This window comes from Hoplias malabaricus, chromosome 6, assembly GCF_029633855.1.
Source record: "Hoplias malabaricus isolate fHopMal1 chromosome 6, fHopMal1.hap1, whole genome shotgun sequence".
NCBI lineage: Eukaryota > Metazoa > Chordata > Actinopteri > Characiformes > Erythrinidae > Hoplias > Hoplias malabaricus.
Genome location: NC_089805.1, coordinates 38,663,528 through 38,682,673, shown reverse-complemented (window position 1 = coordinate 38,682,673; position 19,146 = coordinate 38,663,528). Strand labels below are relative to the sequence as shown.

The 19,146-nt window shown below is 41.1% G+C and overlaps 1 protein-coding gene across 1 annotated transcript in view; it reads left to right on the top strand.

Moving 5' to 3' along the window:
• thsd7aa (thrombospondin, type I, domain containing 7Aa) overlaps positions 1–19,146 on the top strand; it is a 151,542-nt gene that overhangs the window by 113,319 nt on the left and 19,077 nt on the right. Inside the window, exons 12-21 of the mRNA XM_066675314.1 lie at positions 4,655–4,849; positions 5,634–5,900; positions 9,174–9,352; positions 9,797–9,802; positions 9,917–10,050; positions 10,828–10,981; positions 11,824–11,965; positions 12,219–12,334; positions 13,285–13,402; positions 18,599–18,744. Of these exons, the coding sequence (XP_066531411.1) occupies positions 4,655–4,849; positions 5,634–5,900; positions 9,174–9,352; positions 9,797–9,802; positions 9,917–10,050; positions 10,828–10,981; positions 11,824–11,965; positions 12,219–12,334; positions 13,285–13,402; positions 18,599–18,744 (1,457 nt within the window). The remainder of the gene's footprint in view (positions 1–4,654; positions 4,850–5,633; positions 5,901–9,173; positions 9,353–9,796; positions 9,803–9,916; positions 10,051–10,827; positions 10,982–11,823; positions 11,966–12,218; positions 12,335–13,284; positions 13,403–18,598; positions 18,745–19,146) is intronic.

Here is a 19,146-nt window from a genome sequence, read left to right as displayed (position 1 = left end):
ACACTTAAAATTCCAGCATTCACATTGAGCCTGATGCATTCATGCAGCACAGATCTCTCTACCACGCTTCTATCGTATCAGTGTGAGATTGGTCCTTCACTCGATTAATACTAGTTCAGGGATTATATGGGGATCCATTTTAACTGATGCGTGGGGTAGATTGTGTCTCACAAATGAGCTACAGACAATAACTGGGTAAATACATGGTGATAAAAGGGATATACGTAGGTCTTTGGTAGGTACAAGTAATAAACTGCCAACTTAGGGTATATATAAGATCACATTTGCTATAATTACAGACTCAAAAGTATTTGGACTGGTTTCCCAGGAATTGAATAAGCCTCAGCTTAGATTAAATCACAATCCTAGTAATTAATTAGCAATTAGTATTTTTTTTTTATGAGAAGGCTTAAGCTGGATATGGGAAACTGACCATTAAATGTGTACTATACAATTTTATTTAATTTTATTAACTAGTAAAATAATCAACAAAAGTGCATTTTATGTCTTAGAAAACATGTTTGAAAGACTGCGGATTGGAGTGTAAGTTGTTGTTGTTGCTGCTTGGACGCCAGAGGTTTTCTTGCTTAATGGACTAGCGTATTGTTTGGGTTCTGGAATGCATCACCTCTGGTGGTTATGTATGTGAACGGCAATAACAAACGGCACACTGGTGAAATTGCTTAGTGTACCTTTAATATTAATAATAAAAATAATAAATAAATTAAACTCTTAAAGCGATATATTGGACTGCTTCAGTACTTCACACCCATAGCCAAGAGACTGTAAGAAGATGGTACACTGAGAAATGATGTAATCGTCACTCTGCATGGGTTTCTCACCTGCTAGAAAGGTGTTTTCCGCGACATGGCAGGTCTTATCACAGTGAATCCAGTTGCTGCTAACAGGCTTTCAAGTGTGTCAGAAAGCCTGCTGAAAGAGAGGGAAAGCCTAATCTGACTGGGCTCAAATCAGAAAGAGAAAGGAAACTCTGACACTCTTTACAAAACCAAAATCTTACAAGCTTTCTTAGCTGTGCTGGTGCACTCGTGTGTTTGTGTGGGTCTACTATTGTGCATAAATGAGCTTACGCCTCTGTGGGGAAGTGTGTGGGATTGGAGGTGATTTGATCACCATCTCCTACCGCTTCTGATACTTTCTGAGAGGGAAGGAGAGTTAGTTAGCATCAAAGTGCTACCCTGGGCTCTTCGGCATGCAACATTAATCTCTGTGTAAATGCTACAGGATCTAAAGGAGGATTCGTTGCAAGAGGTTAAGGAACTTCTTGGATGCAGTGGAAAGCTCAGCCCCAGGCTCAAGCACATACTGATAAAACCCCATAAAGACCCAAAAACATTCACCATACACCAGCTCAGTGGGGCCACCGAGTATTCCGTCTGGGTGAGAGTGCATCACGCCAGCGTTTTAAAACAGAGGATATCCCAATTGTATAAAGCAGATATTTTGTACCCAGCAAAGCTACTTGATTTTCTGTTTTTTTGTCATCAGACCACAGAAAAGTCCATCTCAGCCCTCCAGGTCTTCTCAGAAAGTAAAGTAGCTGTGTGGCAGATTCACATTGATAAGCTTAACGATGAGGACGAGGAGATCTTTTGCATAATTGAATCGATTACAAAAGTTCTAGGAGTTAAAGTGCTTGTTAGAGACCAGAAAGATGCCAAATAGGACATAAGTGAAAACACTCAACTCTGCAGTGCTCAGAAAAGAAAAAGCACCAGACAAAAGAAAGTAAAGCTTAAGAGGCTACACACGCATCGGCTCTCAGACTTGTATTAGCAGTATAAAGAAAAGGGGTATTACTCCAGATCAGATCAGAAGACGGGAATCTTAGCAGCTCTCTCTGCATTAGGCCTCATTACCTGTAATAGTATCCTGCTGAACACAGACACGGGTGGAGAGACAATCCAATCCTGGCCCTTTTACCACCCTCTCTCACTCATACAGGTCTGAAAGTGTTCAGCTCTGCCAGTAAACAAGCATTACACTGCCCTCATGCTAATCCATCACCTGGTAGTTATTTCTGTGGATGCGTGAGCACGAGTTGTACAAGGCTTATCCATGCAAAGCTATGAAGAAAGAAGCCTGCTTAAAGCCTGGTAGTTGCTCATGGTGTCTTTTAATCCCTGAGTCTGATATTGTTAGTTGAGGCAGGTTGTACATGTGACACGACTGAAAAGGAGTATAGCCACAACCACATACTCGGATGGATACATGTTTGATATTCTAGGACTGAACGTAAGCCCTTTGTGCCAGTTTCATGTGCAAATTGGATGCATTCTGCCCAAGTGGTATGTACACTAATGCACATTTTCCCTCATGCTTATGCATTTGGGACTTGATTGTGCAAACCTGGGAGGATCGCTTGTAAAATATGGGCAACTCACAACACCTGTTTTGCATTTATTTTCATCTTTCATCAATTTTACTTTGCGTTTATATTTGTGCTTCATAAGAGCTGTGTTGAGAGAATTACTTTAGTAAGGAAAGCACACACAGTAGTTAGACAGGCACAACTCTCAAACACATGCTGAAAGAACGTTTATCATCAGAAAAACACTGTTTAACCCTTTTAAACCTGACACATTAATTTTCTTTGACAATCACACATTATGTGGCCCTTTAACTAAAAATCTAAATGTAGTTACTTTTTAAATTTTGGATTGTATAACTTCTGAATGTATTTAGGCATTTACCAATATTTCCTTTATTTGATTGGTCTTTAATTTAGTTCGCTGAATCAGTTAAAACTGTTCTTCAGATTAAGTTTGATTCAAATAAACAATAGATATCAAATGATTGCCTCTGTTCTTCAGAACTTTTCAGGAAAACATATCACTGAGCTGATGGGAAACTCCAAATGCTCCAAATGCTGATGCTCCAAAAGTCCTTGACCCATGAGTACTCTGTTTTTCATTCTGACCTTTTTTACATTTCATACACTGGTGGTAATAAAAACACCAAAACCATAAAGGCTCTTTTTGTTGATCTGCACAATCGTGTTTCCATATTTAGATGAACTACAGTTGTTTCTGTTACTGTCTGAACCTTGGCTTGAGGTAAGAGGTCATTCACCAGACCTCCCACACTCATCTGTGTCATCTTCTTCCTCTGAATCTGTTTCACAAAATCTGTCGACAACTGACACAACACATTTTGCACAGAAAGGCTTTTGGAAAACTAAATATACATTTGTGTTCATATAAATACATGGAAACATAGTTTAAATGTGTTTTGCTGCTGACTGAATTTTCTGAATATTTATCTTAATTATTGAGCATTTGACCAGTAGAATACAATACAACTATGACATGGAACAAAAATGTGTAGTTTCACTACAAGTAACATCATTCAAATCAAACCTGGAATTGCTTGAGTTTGGCAAAAAAAGCAGTCTTGAGATTTTCTCCTGTGCTTTCAACAATGTTGTAACTTCATTCACAGTTCAGTAGAAAACTCAGAACACTTGCCCCAATGGATGGAAGTTTGTTTCTGTATTTCTCTTCATTAGATGATGATGTATAAGATCATGCATCATATTTGATAGGTTTGCCTTTATAGGGTTAAGGGCATTCAGCATGTTCTCTGCAGTCATATAACCTACGGATCAAACAGTCGTTTTGTAATTTCTCTGGCATTCTCTGGAATTAATAAGTGATCCAAAATCATATTTACGTAAACGGACAAAAACTAGAGAAACAGTGGCAAGGCAAACAGATTCAAAGGAGAAGACGAGACAAATCCAAAAGTTGTTTAAAAAAACCCCAAAAACAATATAAAAAACACAATGGTTAAAACACTGAAAGGCAAAAATATCCACCGTAGTGTTACACACCAAACACAGTCGTAATCAGTCAGTATTCTGGTGTGGTGTGGGAGCTGACACTCAGTGCCTCTCCAGAGAATCCTGGGAATTGTAGTTCCCAATGGGGGAAAGGAGAGAGTAGGCCATGACACCTGGACTTAGCCTTAAGTGATTTTTAGCAGTTCCCAAATTTGAAGAACTATCTCCTTGCAAAATGATTTTCTGGGAATAGAGATACATCATTTTTTTGAGTAAAGAAGGGAGAAAAAAGGAGTTAAGGCTGATTACTATGCCGAATTTTTATTGAAAGCCCCTCGTAAGTGTTTGCGAAGAGAAGCTACAATGATAAACAATGAATACGCGATATGGCCTTGACTTTATTAGCATTTTCTTTGTTACTAAATTTCGCATTTCAGATTGCATTGAGCTTTCTGATGTCTCAGTCGTTAATATACTTTGAGTTTATACTGCAGTCACATTAAGGCAACTGCGGTGCTGCTCCTTCGTGTGAACATACATCTGGCTCTGCATATCACTCAGATCTGTCTTCTATTGTAAATTCAGAATGAAGGATTTCCATTCATAAAAGCATAATATTAATACAGGTTCTGTCTTGTACTTTATTTGTTATAATTGTTTATTTTATAATTTAATATTATTTTATTTACTGAAAATGTTTTCTTTTCTTTAATCTTATTCTTACAAGTAAATGTATTATTATTATTATTATTATTATTATTATTATTATTATTAGCTGTCATGTTGTTGTTGTTATTATTAGTAATAGCATTAGTATGTTGCTGAAACACTGTCTTTCCTCTGTCTCTGAAGCTGTGTCTTGTAGGAAGCAGGATGGTGGGCAGGTTGATATCGGGGTCTGCCTGAAGCAGGCTGGTCCGATGCCCTCCCTCACTCAGCCCTGTCAGCTCCCATGTCAGGACGACTGCCAACTGACCAGCTGGTCCAAGTTCTCATCCTGTGCAGCTGACTGTGTGGGTGTGCGAACCCGCAGGAGGGCACTTGTGGGTGAGCAGTGCACATTTCATAACACTTTGGGACTTTCAAGCATTTTCCTCTTTGGGTCATGCCCATCATTTTTGGGTCAGTTATTCTGAGCTATTTTCTCCTCAGTGTTATACAGTGCCAATAAAAGTTCGGGTTCGATTTTCTAAGTTCAGAGCTGCTATTACTGTTTTTCTTTTCTTCTTCTTTCCCTGAGTGTGTGTGTGTATGTACATGTGTGTATCTGTTGTGTAGTCACCAGTGGATTAAGCGAGTTATGTGTAAAACTGTTGTTTCAGAATTGTCTTGAGGATTTGATGAAGGAAGGGTCTTAGTTAATGAAGCCAATTAGCCGTAGTGTTTGATCATTCTCTGGAAGTAGCTTAAACATTTGTTACAACTGTCACTAATTGTCTATTTAAAGTGCTTACTGCATTGCTGAGAGGGGGTGATTTAATCTATGTATAAGTCGTAGCTGCCCTTTAGGAGACGTCCTTGAATCACACAACTTTGCAACAGGATTTACGAAGGATTAAACCTATGTTGCTTTGGTTTAATGGATAAATCTATTTACTCATGGTCAGCAGATCTGAGGATGTGTCTTCGCAATTAGGAGACTACATTCAACAATTTCTCAAGCTCTGTAGAAGAATGAGGAGTCAAAGTGTTTAAACAAACTTTCACAGCAAGTTGTTGTCATGCTCTATTCAATCCACTCTGACTGATGAATGATGCCTGTCCTTGAGGCTCTTCTAAGTTCTGAGTAAAGAGCTCTTAACATCGTTATGTGTGCTTTTTACTCCCTAAGGTAAAAGTAAGAAGAGGGACCACTGCAAGAACACTCAGCTGTTCCCACTGAGTGAGACCCAGTATTGTCCCTGCAATAAATATAATGCCCAGCCTGTGGGGAACTGGTCAGACTGCATCCTGCCAGAAGGAGGACGTGTGGAGGGCCTTCTGGGTATGAAGGTGCAAGGCGATATCAAGGAGTGCGGTCAGGGTTACCGCTACCAGGCCATGGTGTGCTATGACCAGGACAATCGGATAGTGGAGACCTCCCGGTGTAACAGCCATGGTGAGATATGAATATGTTCCATGATATTATAAACCTACTTAGATATTGTAGAAATAATTCACATTATTTTCCATGACAGGAAGGGAGGGGCTATCTTTGTTTACTTTGTGTTGGAACTGGTAAGACAGTGCATCCCTTGAAATAGATTACAACAACAGCGATAGTAAACGCATAAACACATGCCCTTGAGCGTTGAAGATGACGGAGTGCTGCAGTGACATGGTTGGAGGTGGAATTGCCTATTCTTCCCTTCCACACCAAAAAAAAGAGTAAAGTTAGTCAGTCACTGAGGTCAAATAAAAAAAACCGGCTCTCGGCGCTTCTAGGGGTAAATATTTTGCTACTGATATAATCTTCCTCATCAATTTTTTTTCTTCCCTCCCCTTCCACTAAATATCATTGTAGTAAGCAGATGTTTGTTACGTATTCACACATTTCATATGGAAACAGTGATTTCCATCTGCAACAGCTCTGAATATTCTATTCTATTCTATTCTATTAGAATATTCTTAAACTGATGACTGTGTGAGGTTGAAGTTAGCGTTTGAAAAACAGGAACACCTTTAAACTTTTGAAAGGGGGCAAAGCCGAAAAAGGCAAATACAGATGTATGTACGTATGTCTTCCGTGTGATTTATATTTGAAAAAGCTGCCCTTGAGTAAAGTATTAGTAATTGATTGTACTTTACACTTCAGAAATATAGCTGACACTAGCATTCACACGTGCTAAAATAAAACCCCTCAGAACAGTTCTTGCAGTGCTTATCGACTGCACATTGCTATCCATTATTAGCAAACAAAAACATTGCTGGGCCATTTTGTGCATACTCTCTATGATCAATTCCCTTCATTTGGCCCATCTCAACAGGAGACAGGAAAGCACTTGCCTCATTGTGTGCGCTTAGTATCCACTGATGGGAAATTCAATAGAAGCGAATCAATGTGGAAAGCGAGAGGCCTGCTGCATCATTCACAGCCTAAATCTGTCAAGGCGTCTCCAGCCGAGCCGAATTAGCATTCAGCAATATGCCACGTGGAACCCAGGAAAGAGAATTGGGAATCAGTGTTTGGGTATCCGAGACTGTACCTTGGAAAAAACGCAGGATTCCCTCAAAGCTAAGAGAAAAATGGAGCAGTCTCGTTTATTTTTGGGTGGGGGGGATGCTGGTGACGTTAACACTCCTTTTTTCTGAGCCACAGTCTGGTTTGATTTTTCTCCTCTCGCCTGGATGGTGTAATCCCAGCATGAAGCCTATGAGGGGCTCAGAGCCTCAGCATCCTGAGCCCGGAGCCTTGCTGCTGTAGACAGCTCTCCTTTTTCCTCCCCCACTTTCTCTCCATCTCTCAGTGCATCATCTAAGCTGCTCTATCTACCTCATCACTCCAGTCTGAACTCAGTTTTCACTATGTGAAGCACGGCTGCCATTTTGTGAGTTGGACTGACACGCTGCCTCAGGCTGTTTGCAGGGGGTGGAATTGTGGAGCTGTTAAAACTGAGAGATGAAGAGTAGTAATCTGGGCTTGCTGACTTCAAAATCATATTTAAAATAGATATTAAATCCTGAAAGAAAAGGTGTAGACCTCATTACATTCTGTACATTAAGAAGACAATGAGCTCTCTGAAACTTCAAGGCTTGGAAGTAGGACTGAAGAGTGGCTTTAAATCACTCCAAGAATGAAGATAATTATTTGAGGAAAGACATGCAAAGAGATATGACTATATTGACTTTATCTTAACCCGTCGCCATGGTTACAGACATGTCCCTCTGGCTAGGTTAAATATGATCTCTTATTGCTTAATCCAGATAAGGGGGCTGATACTGAGAAGCACGAGAAAGATCAATCACTGAATTTTAATATGTCTTTCTCATCCCTGTTAGTGGGTGATTGCTTATTCCTAGAAGCAGTGATTAAATTTGAGCCTCTTTTACATTCAACCATGACAATACAGTCATTGCTTTTAAAAATTAATTGCTTTTAAACCCTATTCAGGTTTAAAGCTTAAAAAAAACGACCCCACATATTTTTCTTACTATTTTGGAAATGAAAGAGTATGCAGCCTTCACGTCCTGTCCATAACGTTAAATGACCTTGTTTCTACATTCATCGTCCGTTCTCTAGGCTCCACTGATGATATAGGTTCACTTTGTAGTTCTACAATTACAGACTGTAGTCCATCTGTTGCTCTGCATAATTTATTAGACTTTTTCACCCTGTTCTTCAATGGTCAGGACCCCCAGCGAACCACCACAGAGCAAGTATGCAGAACAACAGACTACAGTCTCTAATTGTAGACGTACCAAGTGCATCTATATGGACGGTGGAGCTGGTTAAATGATAGACTATAGAAACAAGGAGGTCGTTTTTGAGTAATGGATGATTGTTGTATATCCACCATTTTGCGCAGAGCACTTTAGAAGTTGTAAAAACTGTTTAAGCCAATGAGGCGAAATACAGGACAGCCAATCAGAATAGAGGGCATTTACATATATCAGTTCTAAATATCCAGTAACAGTTCTTTTTACTGGGTTTAATACTATGGGATAACGAGAGACTGGGAATGGTCATGCATAAAAACATTTCATACATGATCCTGAGAGGAAAACAGAATGAAAAAAATGTATGCTATAGACCTTTAAATGAATGAATGAAGGAATGAGTTAATGAATAAATTAATTAAAAACACCAAACAGGCAATTTGCTTTACCCTGATAATGAAAATGCAGTTGTGGCTTACAGTGGGAGCTAAATTGCTTGTCTTTAAAGGTTATGGGATCGTTTAAATGTGTCGGGTCCCTGATCCTCAGATAGTTCCTTAATGGAATTTCTTTGTGTGTGTAATCTGTAGATTGCAGGAGCTACACAATGCCTGCATTAGCTGTGCAACTTTGAATTCTGTACACAACATTCTGTTCCGCTTCAGTTGAGCAGCATTAATTCACATCGTTTGTTTAGCATTATGATGCAAATGTACAAACTATGTTTACATGTGCTTATTTGTGCAGACTCTGCACTGAAAACAGTAAAAACTGTGAGCTTGACAGATCTTAACACAGAATAGAAAAAAACCCAAAACAGATACAGAACAAAAACAACATAGCTGTAGAGCTGGCAGTGATATACTTGCATAACTAAATTATGAAGGCTTCAGAAGCTAGTGTCATAACACTGCAGCGAATGATTTTGTGAAAGTTATTGCAGGCAGCAGAGTTTAAACCGGTTCTGTTGCTATTTTACGTGAAGTGTTGGGACTGATGACATCTGCTTGCGTAGGTTACATCGAAGAAGCCTGTATCATTCCCTGCCCGTCCGACTGCAAACTCAGTGAGTGGTCGAACTGGTCGCGCTGCAGCAAGTCCTGCGGGAGTGGGGTCAAAGTGCGCTCAAAGTGGCTCAGAGAGAAGCCCTACAACGGTGGACGGCCATGCCCCAAACTGGACCACGTTAATCAGGTGAGCTGGCGGCTTCACACTGGCCTGTGTTTGTTCACCACCGGGGGAAAAGGAAAGGACCGCAGTCTGTTTTAATGTTTAATTACATTACCAGGGTATGCTAAATATTTAATTTAGGGACCAAACAGAATTATATTCCTCTTTAATGCACAGCAAATGATGCAGTGTAATGTATGTATGCATGCATCATGTTTATTTAACATTTACATTAAACATTAAAATAAAAACATGTTTATTTCATGCTTTATTTAATGTCAGAGGGGACTTTTAAATTAGGCCTTTATCTTTTAAGAGTAGGGGGTGAACTGGAATATCATGAGGGGTCTGATCGTTAAGGATGTCTTTATCAACAAATGCCTGTCCTGTCCTAACCCTAACCCTGTTAACCCTGTCCTGTTTGTTTCTCTGTTCTTTTATATTCCGACCATCAAACTCACTCCACAGGCTCAGGTGAGTATTGCATGGGTTTTAAGAGACATATCCTGTCTTAGTTTTGCAGACACACTTATGTAGATCGGTTACATGTTGATGAATATAATGAAATGATTGTGACGTTTTTGACAGGTGTATGAGGTCGTGCCATGTCAGAGTGACTGTGGTCAGTATGTCTGGGTGGCTGAACCTTGGAGTGTGTGGAAAGTCAGCAATGTGGACCTGAAGGAGAACTGTGGGGAGGGTGTACAGACCCGGAAAGTTAGGTAAGACTCACCTGCATCACCAATATAAGCATATTTTTTATTATTATTAACTGTATATATGGGGTGGCATGGTGGCGCAGCAGGTAGTGTCGCAGTCACACAGCTCCAGGGTCCTGGAGGTTGTGGGTTCGAGTCCCACTCCGGGTGACTGTCTGTGAGGAGTGTGGTGTGTTCTCCCTGTGTCTGCGTGGGTTTCCTCCGGGTGACTGTCTGTGAGGAGTGTGGTGTGTTCTCCCTGTGTCTGTGTGGGTTTCCTCCGGGAGCTCTGGTTTCCTCCCACAGTCCAAAATCACACGTTGGTAGGTGGATTGGCGAATCAAACGTGTCCATACGTGTCCGTAGGTGTGAATGTGTGTGTGTTGCCCTGTGAAGGACTGGTGCCCCTCCAGGGTGTATTCATTGCGCCCAATGATTCCAGGTAGGCTCTGGACCCACCGCGACCCTGAACTGGATAAGCGCTTACAGATAATGAATGAATGAACTGTAAATATTATGGTTACAGTTCTGTCCTAATATTAGGGTTTGAGCGTGGTGTGATTTGTAGTGTGACCGTTTGACATGTGTTTTTTATTTGTACTGAAATCTTGCGTTTATATTTTGGACGTATTGACTATATCTTGTATACAACTATCATAAACTTTTATGATCTTAAACTGTTTTTATACGGATCCTTTGGGATAATGGATACAACCAAAAAATATGTAAAAACAAAATATTATGCTCAATTCTCCATTTCTGGTAAGGATTGTCCTAAACCTGCTAATCTGTTCTTCACAGGTGTATGCAAAACACAATCGATGGTCCTTCAGACCCAGTGGAGGACTATCTTTGTGACCCGGAGGAGATGCCACTCGGAGCCAGGGAAAGTAAGCTGCCCTGTCCTGAGGACTGTGTCCTGTCTGACTGGAGCTCTTGGAGTCGGTGCCCACTGGTGAGAAAAGCATGACGTGTGTTTACTGACTAAAACTTTTCTTAACACTATTGGTTCCATTTTGGCATTGCAGCCTCCCTGCTTCTCTGATGCCATTTTAATATTTGTATCTGAAGCCCAGCTTCACGTTCTGCACAGTGTGGTGTGTCCTGTGAAAGTGAGTTTAGCCCTGCTTCAAAGCACCGGTGAGCGCCGAGCACTTTCAACCCCCAAAACCTGCACCTGACACCTCTAATGTGAACTGACATGTTGGTGGGAGGCCCTGACTCCACTCTCCCCTACCGAGTTTCCATTCTCCTGTCGAGAGGGTTGCACAACACAGCATGTTTTTCAGAACCGGGCTCACACCGATTTAAAGCCATGCCATTCGGACTCAGCAGGGCCTCAGTGGCTTTCGAATAAAAAAGAAGGGCTGGGCACTATAGGAGGGGTCCAGAAATAGGTAGATTCTGCATGGATGATTAGCTCTAAATATAAATAGCTTTTGGTGGCTGAGGCTGGTTGAAGGGTGGGCGTTATGGAAGATATTTTAAAGGAGGTATGGTCATTCCGTGACATTAAATGTGATTCCCATGTGCTCAGCCACAGAGCGCTTAAAGGATGTTAATTACCAAGTATGTAGAGAGGGTCCCTGCAGACGGAATGGCAGAAAAAAAGCGTGAATGTCTTCACATTAGAATATCTTACTTAGAAAAGGGTGGCGGTGCTTGAAAGAGTTTGATTTTTATCTTTGTCTGAAGTCATTCTGCTGGAAACTTTCTGACATTCTTTAGCATAAGCTTTTCCTTCTTGTGTAATGTTAATTAAATTGAGAGTCACTGAGATTTTTCTGCTTCTTTTAGCCATGCAGTGTTAATAGCACTCGAGAAAGGACAGCCAGGCCGATCCGTCAGCCTGGAGAATCTAAGCAGTGTCCACCCACAACTGAGCGAGAGCCGTGCACTCTCAACACCAACTGCTTTCACTACTCTTACAACATCACAGGTACCTGTCAGCATTTGAGTATGAACTCATGATTCAGAATCACATAAATGCAAAGATATATATATATATATTTTATATATCTATTTTGTTAATTTTTATGAAATATTCACAGAGTAAAAACAGCAAGGTGTGTTTTCATGTCTAAATAAATATACAAAAGCTTTGCATATATTCCCAGGACCTTAAAACCTTTGCTCAGTATTGTATCAGACAGTTAGGGTTGTTCTTAATGGGTCTTATGTTCAAATTTCAGACTGGAGCACGTGTCAGCTGAGTGAGAGAGCTGTGTGTGGCGGTGGCATTAAGACACGGATGCTGGACTGTGTCCGCAGTGATGGCAAGTCTGTGGACCTCAAGTTCTGTGAAGAGGTATGATGCTACCTTCAGTACAGTGAAAAACTTAATATAATAAGGCACTAAAAAAATATTCAGGAATAATAGGTAATTGGGGCGGCACGGTGGTGCAGCAGGTAGTGTCGCAGTCACACAGCTCCAGGGACCTGGACGTTGTGGGTTCGATTCCTGCTCCTTGTGACTGTCTGTGAGGAGTTGGTGTGTTCTCTCTGTGTCCGCGTGGGTTTCCTCCGGGTGCTCCAGTTTCCTCCCACAGTCCAAAAACACACGTTGGTAGGTGGATTGGTGACTCCAAAGTGTCCGTAGGTGTGTGTGTGAGTGAATGTGTGTGTGTGTGTTGCCCTGTGAAGGACTGGCGTCCCCTCCAGGGTGTATTCCCGCCTTGCGCTCAATGATTCCAGGTAGGCTCTGGACCCACCGTGACCCTGAACTGGATAAGCGCTTACAGATGATGAATGAATGAATTAATTAATAGGTAATTATAGCATTCTCCACAGCCCTGGATACATTACAGTTCTAGGGAAAGAAATGTGCAGACTTAGTTTAATTAATACATTTATTTATAGTTTAGACTGTGCCTAAGAATGCTTAGACTACAGTATGCTACACAAAAACTAGTTTTTACAAATGGAAATATGCAAAAATACAGTATGTATGAAGAGACATGGCAGTCCAATGATGTATGTGCAGAGAGGTGTAAAACAGAAGGGTAATGAGTATATATTTATGAATAAGTGATAATCTGCCCATTACAAGATATCAGACAAAAAGTACCAGTATGTGGCTTAAACGTTTCTTAGCCTTATATGATAAAGTGTGCGAATAAAGCTGTGGTACATTAAAAATGTACAAAAATGAAAAATTGAATCAAACAAAACATAGTTATTGTGCTGCTGTAAAGATGTGTTTGGACACTGTTATGACGGCTCACCTTTTTCCGTGACAAATGCCTCTCTTTGTTTCAGCTTAATCTGGAGAGGAAATGGCAGATGAATGCTTCTTGTGTGGTTGAGTGTCCCATCAACTGTCAGCTGTCAGACTGGTCCTCCTGGTCTGAGTGCACTCACATGTGTGGACTGGCAGGTAACAACACCTCTGATAAGTGCAGTGCACACAGCCAATAGTGGCTCCGTAATCTGACATGGATTGACGCTGACATAGACAAAGTGATTAAATGGCACTAGACTGACGTACTCAGGGTTGGCGGACTATATTAACTATCTACAGCAGGTGATATCTGAAGCCTTAGGTGGTGGGGTTTTGGAGGTGTAAAATGTGACGAGAGTTAATATGATCGCTTTCTCAGTTGTTAGTTTTTGGGAGGATTGCTCAGAGCTCTCAGCTGTCTTTCAGAATAACATCAGCAGAGTAATGACTGAAACCAGAGACATTTTATGGCGTGAGAGCGATTATGTTATCGTCCAAAAGCAGCCTTTGAGAGGAGGATAATAATGTCCTTGTGTGTAATTCCATCGGCTCAGACGATTGATTGGGGGTCCATTATGTGTCCGCGCTCGGGGCCTGAGAAAGCACTCCACCGCAGGAAGCTGCAGAGCCAGCGGCCAGCTGTAGCCAGAGCAAACACTGCCTTCACAGAGCACCTGCATCGACCAGAGCTGTTGTGGCAACTTCAATCTCTCCCCAGGCGCCGGGATTTTCATGAAACTAGTCAAGCAGTTGAACCTTCATCTCCTAACTGGAGCCGTTTCAGCTTCTCCATCTCACTGATGGACGCTCCATTTACACAGAGGCGATAATGGGCCGCATCAGAGAGCAGCGCGGGGAAGGACAGGCGTGACTTGTTTTTGCTATCGAAACACAAATCAGAGAGCCAGGCTCAGTGTGTCCAAATAAGGTGCATAAATAATCAAAATAAATTCCTTTGTGAGTGTTCCTGTGCCAAGTGCTGCACCGCGACAGCTGGTGCTGGCTTCCCTGCCCAATAGCACCCCCGGCCCCCCCACTGTTTGTCCTGAAATGCTGGCAACCCCCACCACCTGCGGCACATGAAGAACAGTGAAGCACTTAGCGTGGACTTGAACTTATTCTTTCACCGGAAGTCAGAAGTGTGTCAAGTATTTGTGTAGTGCTCCATCGGGTTTTACTTCCAGCACATCGAACTGCAAAAAAAAAAAAAAATAAATTTAAAAAATAATAATAATTATCTTTACAATCATGCTAATTTCTGCTAGCGCCTCTTTGGGAGGTCTACTTCTATGTTAGTTCTGAGCTATCCCTGGTGCACATGGGCAATTTGTGTCTGTTGACATTTGAAGCTTGTAAAAGACACTTATTACATGTATTTGAATGCATCATCGCTGTCCAAAGAAAAACACGTATCTCCATTTTTGTGGATTAATAGGTTACTTCATCATTTGAACACATCAGCTGTCCTTCACACTGTGTGAAAATTTCATAATGAAATGACCAACTTCTAAAACTTCAAGAAGGCCTAACCAAGTCCTGTACAATTGTAAATAAACCTAGTTTTTGAGAGTAGTTAATCTCATATATAAGCCTTGTGTCCAGCTCCTGAAGGCCTAACCAAACAGAGAACTTCCTTGGCTGCTTCTACTTACATCCAACAGAGCACACGCCTGGAGTTCTCTTGAAATATTTTGCATTTTTAAAAGTAATATTTAGGTGATGTGCACAATATTAACCCAGTACACTGCATATAAAATCCAGAGAATGTTTCCTCACGCTCCAGTGTGTTTGCGTGCTGGACAAAGGTTGAGTGTTTGTACGCAGCCCTGGCTTGGTAAATAGGAAACAAACTAAGTGTCTGGGTCTGATTTGGCTCAGGAGCTCTCTCCCCCCAGTTAGCCACTCAGACACAGCCGAGAAATGGCATCTGGAGGCATATGGACGGTGAAGAGCCCTCCAAACGTTAAAAAGAATGAAAAGAGGTGAGGACATGCTCTATTCTGCTCCATAGATAGGTAACATTGACTCCTATTTGCTGTTACAGGTACATTACACATGGTGGAACTGACTCCAAATTCAGGAGACCACTACCTGCATGAAAGTAAACGCAGATTGAAAGTGTTACAAAGCAAAATACATTGAGTTGCAAATGAGTTTCTGTGGTAATTCAAACAGTGAATGCTACAGTTCAACAAGCTACAATTCCACCTTAAATGATTCCAAGATACTAAATGAACACAAATGGAAGGTGGAGCTAGTTTCTCTGTTAAACCAGTTGTTCTCCAGAATCATCTCCTTTGTCTTTAACAATGAAATATGATTTATTCAGAATATACCACATGCAGCGAAGTCCCACCCTGCTCTGCTCTGTTCAGCAACATGGAAACAGTCAATACAAACCTCATTCATATTTTTATACCATGAAATTACCAAATCGTGAGCGCAGTATCGAGAGGTGAGCTGATGCACAGAGCTAGTTTAGTGAGCTGAGCTAGAGAGGGCTGATTGGGGATCTCTCTCTCTGTGGGGACAGTCCTCTCACAGCAGCCTGTGGAGAAGATGAATTGGCAACTTGCAAGCCTAGCTGGAGGGCAGTGCGTCAGCGCGGGGCGCTCTGATCGTCTTCAGCATTAAGAAGCATCTCCATGCATCCTGTAGGGCCTTGTGTACTCTGTCTCTTTTTTTCTTTCTTTTTTTTTTAAATAACTCCAGAGATAATATCAGTTCCCTGCTCACCACAGCATGAGGAATTGTATTTGATGCAACATCTTTAATGTGATATTATAAACTTGGGCTGGTCAGAGGCCGTGGCTGCTAGCGCACTGGGCTAATTGGGCGTGCTGGACTGGGTGACCTTTGGATTCAACCACTGGGGGAAGATGTATGGTTATGTGTTGACACAATGAGTGGAAGAACTCACCCTTTAGGGTTCTTACAGCCATCGAATTTATTTCGGCGCTGAATGCCAGTGGCCTGTACTCTGAGCTCAGCGGGGAGCCGAGAGCTTTGAAATCTGTGTCACAGTGCTGGCCCCTAAACTCAGTGAATCGTGTTAGATTTCATAACCAAGGCTATTCAGTGAAAGCCATAGCTCCTGTTCTCTGTCAGTTTCTCAGTTCACATCTTACAGTTTCACATGCACTGACTCTTACGCAGTTTTATAGACTCTAGTGTTTTCACAGCCTATACCACGCCTCCTACCATGAAAAATAATTGTCAAGTAAGTGGTTGGCTAAAATAAAATAATAAATACATTAATAAATAAATAAAAGCTCACATATATTCTCCAGAGACAGCGACTAATCGCTGCCACTTAATTGCAAGCATCCCTTGGGTTCCACTCTTAAACAGCAGGGGACGTTACGGATAAGAGACGGCTCTCCTGTTTCCTCTTCCTCCTTTTAGAGCCCAACGGAAAAACAATGGAGATAAATATTCAAACCACTTCCAGGCGCTGAAATCAGACCTGAAATTGGCTCTGGTGATAAGATTAGTTCCAGGAGAGCAGAACAACTCAAGCGCTATTTCTCTGAGACAATGTTTCAGGTCAGGTGCCATTTCGAAGCTGAGTATCAAGTTATAACATGTGGTAGCATGTGCAATATGAAACATTTCCCTGGCAGGAGAAAAGAGCAACTTTCTTGTTTCTTTTCAAGGACTCTGACGTGATTCTGCTGTAGGGGAGATCTAAAAAAAGAGCTTGTAACACTAGAACTAAGCTCTATCCATTTATTTTTCACTGCTACCTAGCAGAGTACTAAAGATTGTATCTTTTAATGGGCTGTTTTCTTATTTCTATTACGGCTGTTGATAATAAAAAAAATGTAAACTTTAAACAAAATAACAATTAACCTTTAAGTTGTCTCAAATAAACAATGATAATTAAAATATGCTGCTGGGAAAATCTAAAGAAGAAATTGTACAGAGAGAAAAACAGGGTGTGTTTATTTTTAGACTGTGTAGGAGAAGTAAACATTGTATAATTTAGTGGTGGATTAAAAATAAAAGTAAATATAACAATAATATCAATCGCTTCATTAATTTTCTATTACAATATTTGATGATAAAATCTTAAAAAACAGATAAGAATGTGTGTGTCGTATTTAAAGATACTTGGACAAAATATAAGAGCTTTTATGTCCACCTAGAGAACTCATCTTTATAAATATTTAAGTCCATGATGCCAGAAAGAAGAGGCAGTGCTGATAGTAAATAGGAAGACAATGAGAAATGGATTTTAATATCTCATGTTCACATTCAGTTTAATGTAAATACAGTCTCTAAAGTGACAATTTTTCTGTCAGAATGTATACATGGGTAGCAGGTGCTTGCATGATGTAAAATAGCTGCCATATTGGGGACCTACTCATTACTCAAACACAACTCAAATAAAAACTGTATTTTGATGTTTTAATGGTTTTATTGTTTCTTTCAACACTGTTAGTCCTAATTTAGACGTTAGATGTGCAGAAACCATTATTTTATGACTGACACTGTGTACCCTATAGAGAGTGTAGGGTGACATTTAGGATTTGTCCATAGCTTTGCTGTGGTGAGGAGGATGAGGAGGTCTACTTTTTAAACTTCAATCCAAACCAGATGAAAATTCTAAGCAGAAAGTCACGATAAAACATTATCTTAAAAACATTAATATTAACATTTATAAAACATTATCTTATCACAAGAGCAGAGAAATGTATTGGATTCTAACGTGCTAATAATTTTCCATTATGGCAAAAAAGCTAATGTGGCTAACTGAGAATAACAGTCTTTTTCTCCTTCTTATGCAACACGGTGGGATCCTTTATCCCCCTGTTGTAAATGGGGCTTTGGGCTTCTGTGCTTCTGAGTCTTGTGAGACTCTCTCCGGCTCTGGGAGAGGAGCTGTGTATGAGATAAATGTATTAATCTTTCCATCAGTATACATTATTTCTGTGGTTTGAAACCAAACAGACAGTGGCCCACCCCAAAAAATAAAATCACATGACACCAACCCATGGATATGGACATGGATATTACTACCAGATTCATCAGATAATTAGTGCTTACTCTCTGTGGAGCTGCTAGTGAGCAATGGGGGCTTCAAAGGGAGGAGTGAGAACACCTGCTGTGAAATCAGTTCACACCTCTCACACATAGATGGCCATGCTGAGATGAACAGCAGCCCATATGCATATCTGAGAATGAAATATTGTTTAGAAGCAAGAGGCGCCTGTTGTGGGCTTGTGAAAACAAGGGGCACTGTTGTTCAGACGATCAGAGGAGGTTTCTATTGAATTGTGAAACCATTTAACACCAAGGTCATGGTCAAAGTTGTTATTCTTTCTGCTGTGTTGTTGTGTTGTTGTGCAGGGAAGCTGTGGAGGCGGAGGACCGTGATCCAGGCATCTCAGGGGGACGGTCGTCCATGTCCCTCTCAGCTTGAGCAGTGGAAGCCATGCCCCGTAAAGCCCTGCTACAGCTGGAGATACAGTGCCTGGTCTCCATGCAAAGTTGAGGTCAGGTTCCGCTCCAGATTAATGCATTTTGCCAGAAGTGTGATGTTAACTCACTGTTTTTTTTCTTTTTTTTTAATGTGCTTAACTCATTGGCCACTGTCTGTTGTTTTGTCTGGCAAGATCTTCATACCCCTCCAGTTCTTTCTCTCTATCGTAATTCTTCCCTTTTCCTCCTTTCTCTTTTCTTTTTGTGCATTTGCACCATCTTCCCGCTGTTGTCATGTGTCTACATTGCTGGGCTCATCGGGGGGTTTAATTAAAGACAAACGGCAGAAGACACAGCCCCCTCCCACCCCCACCCCTTGTCTCTCTGCCCCCACTCTCTCAAATCCTCATTCTCAGTCTTTCTCTGCTTCCCTTTCATTCTCTTTTTTCTCCTCGTTGATCTCTACCTCGTTCTTT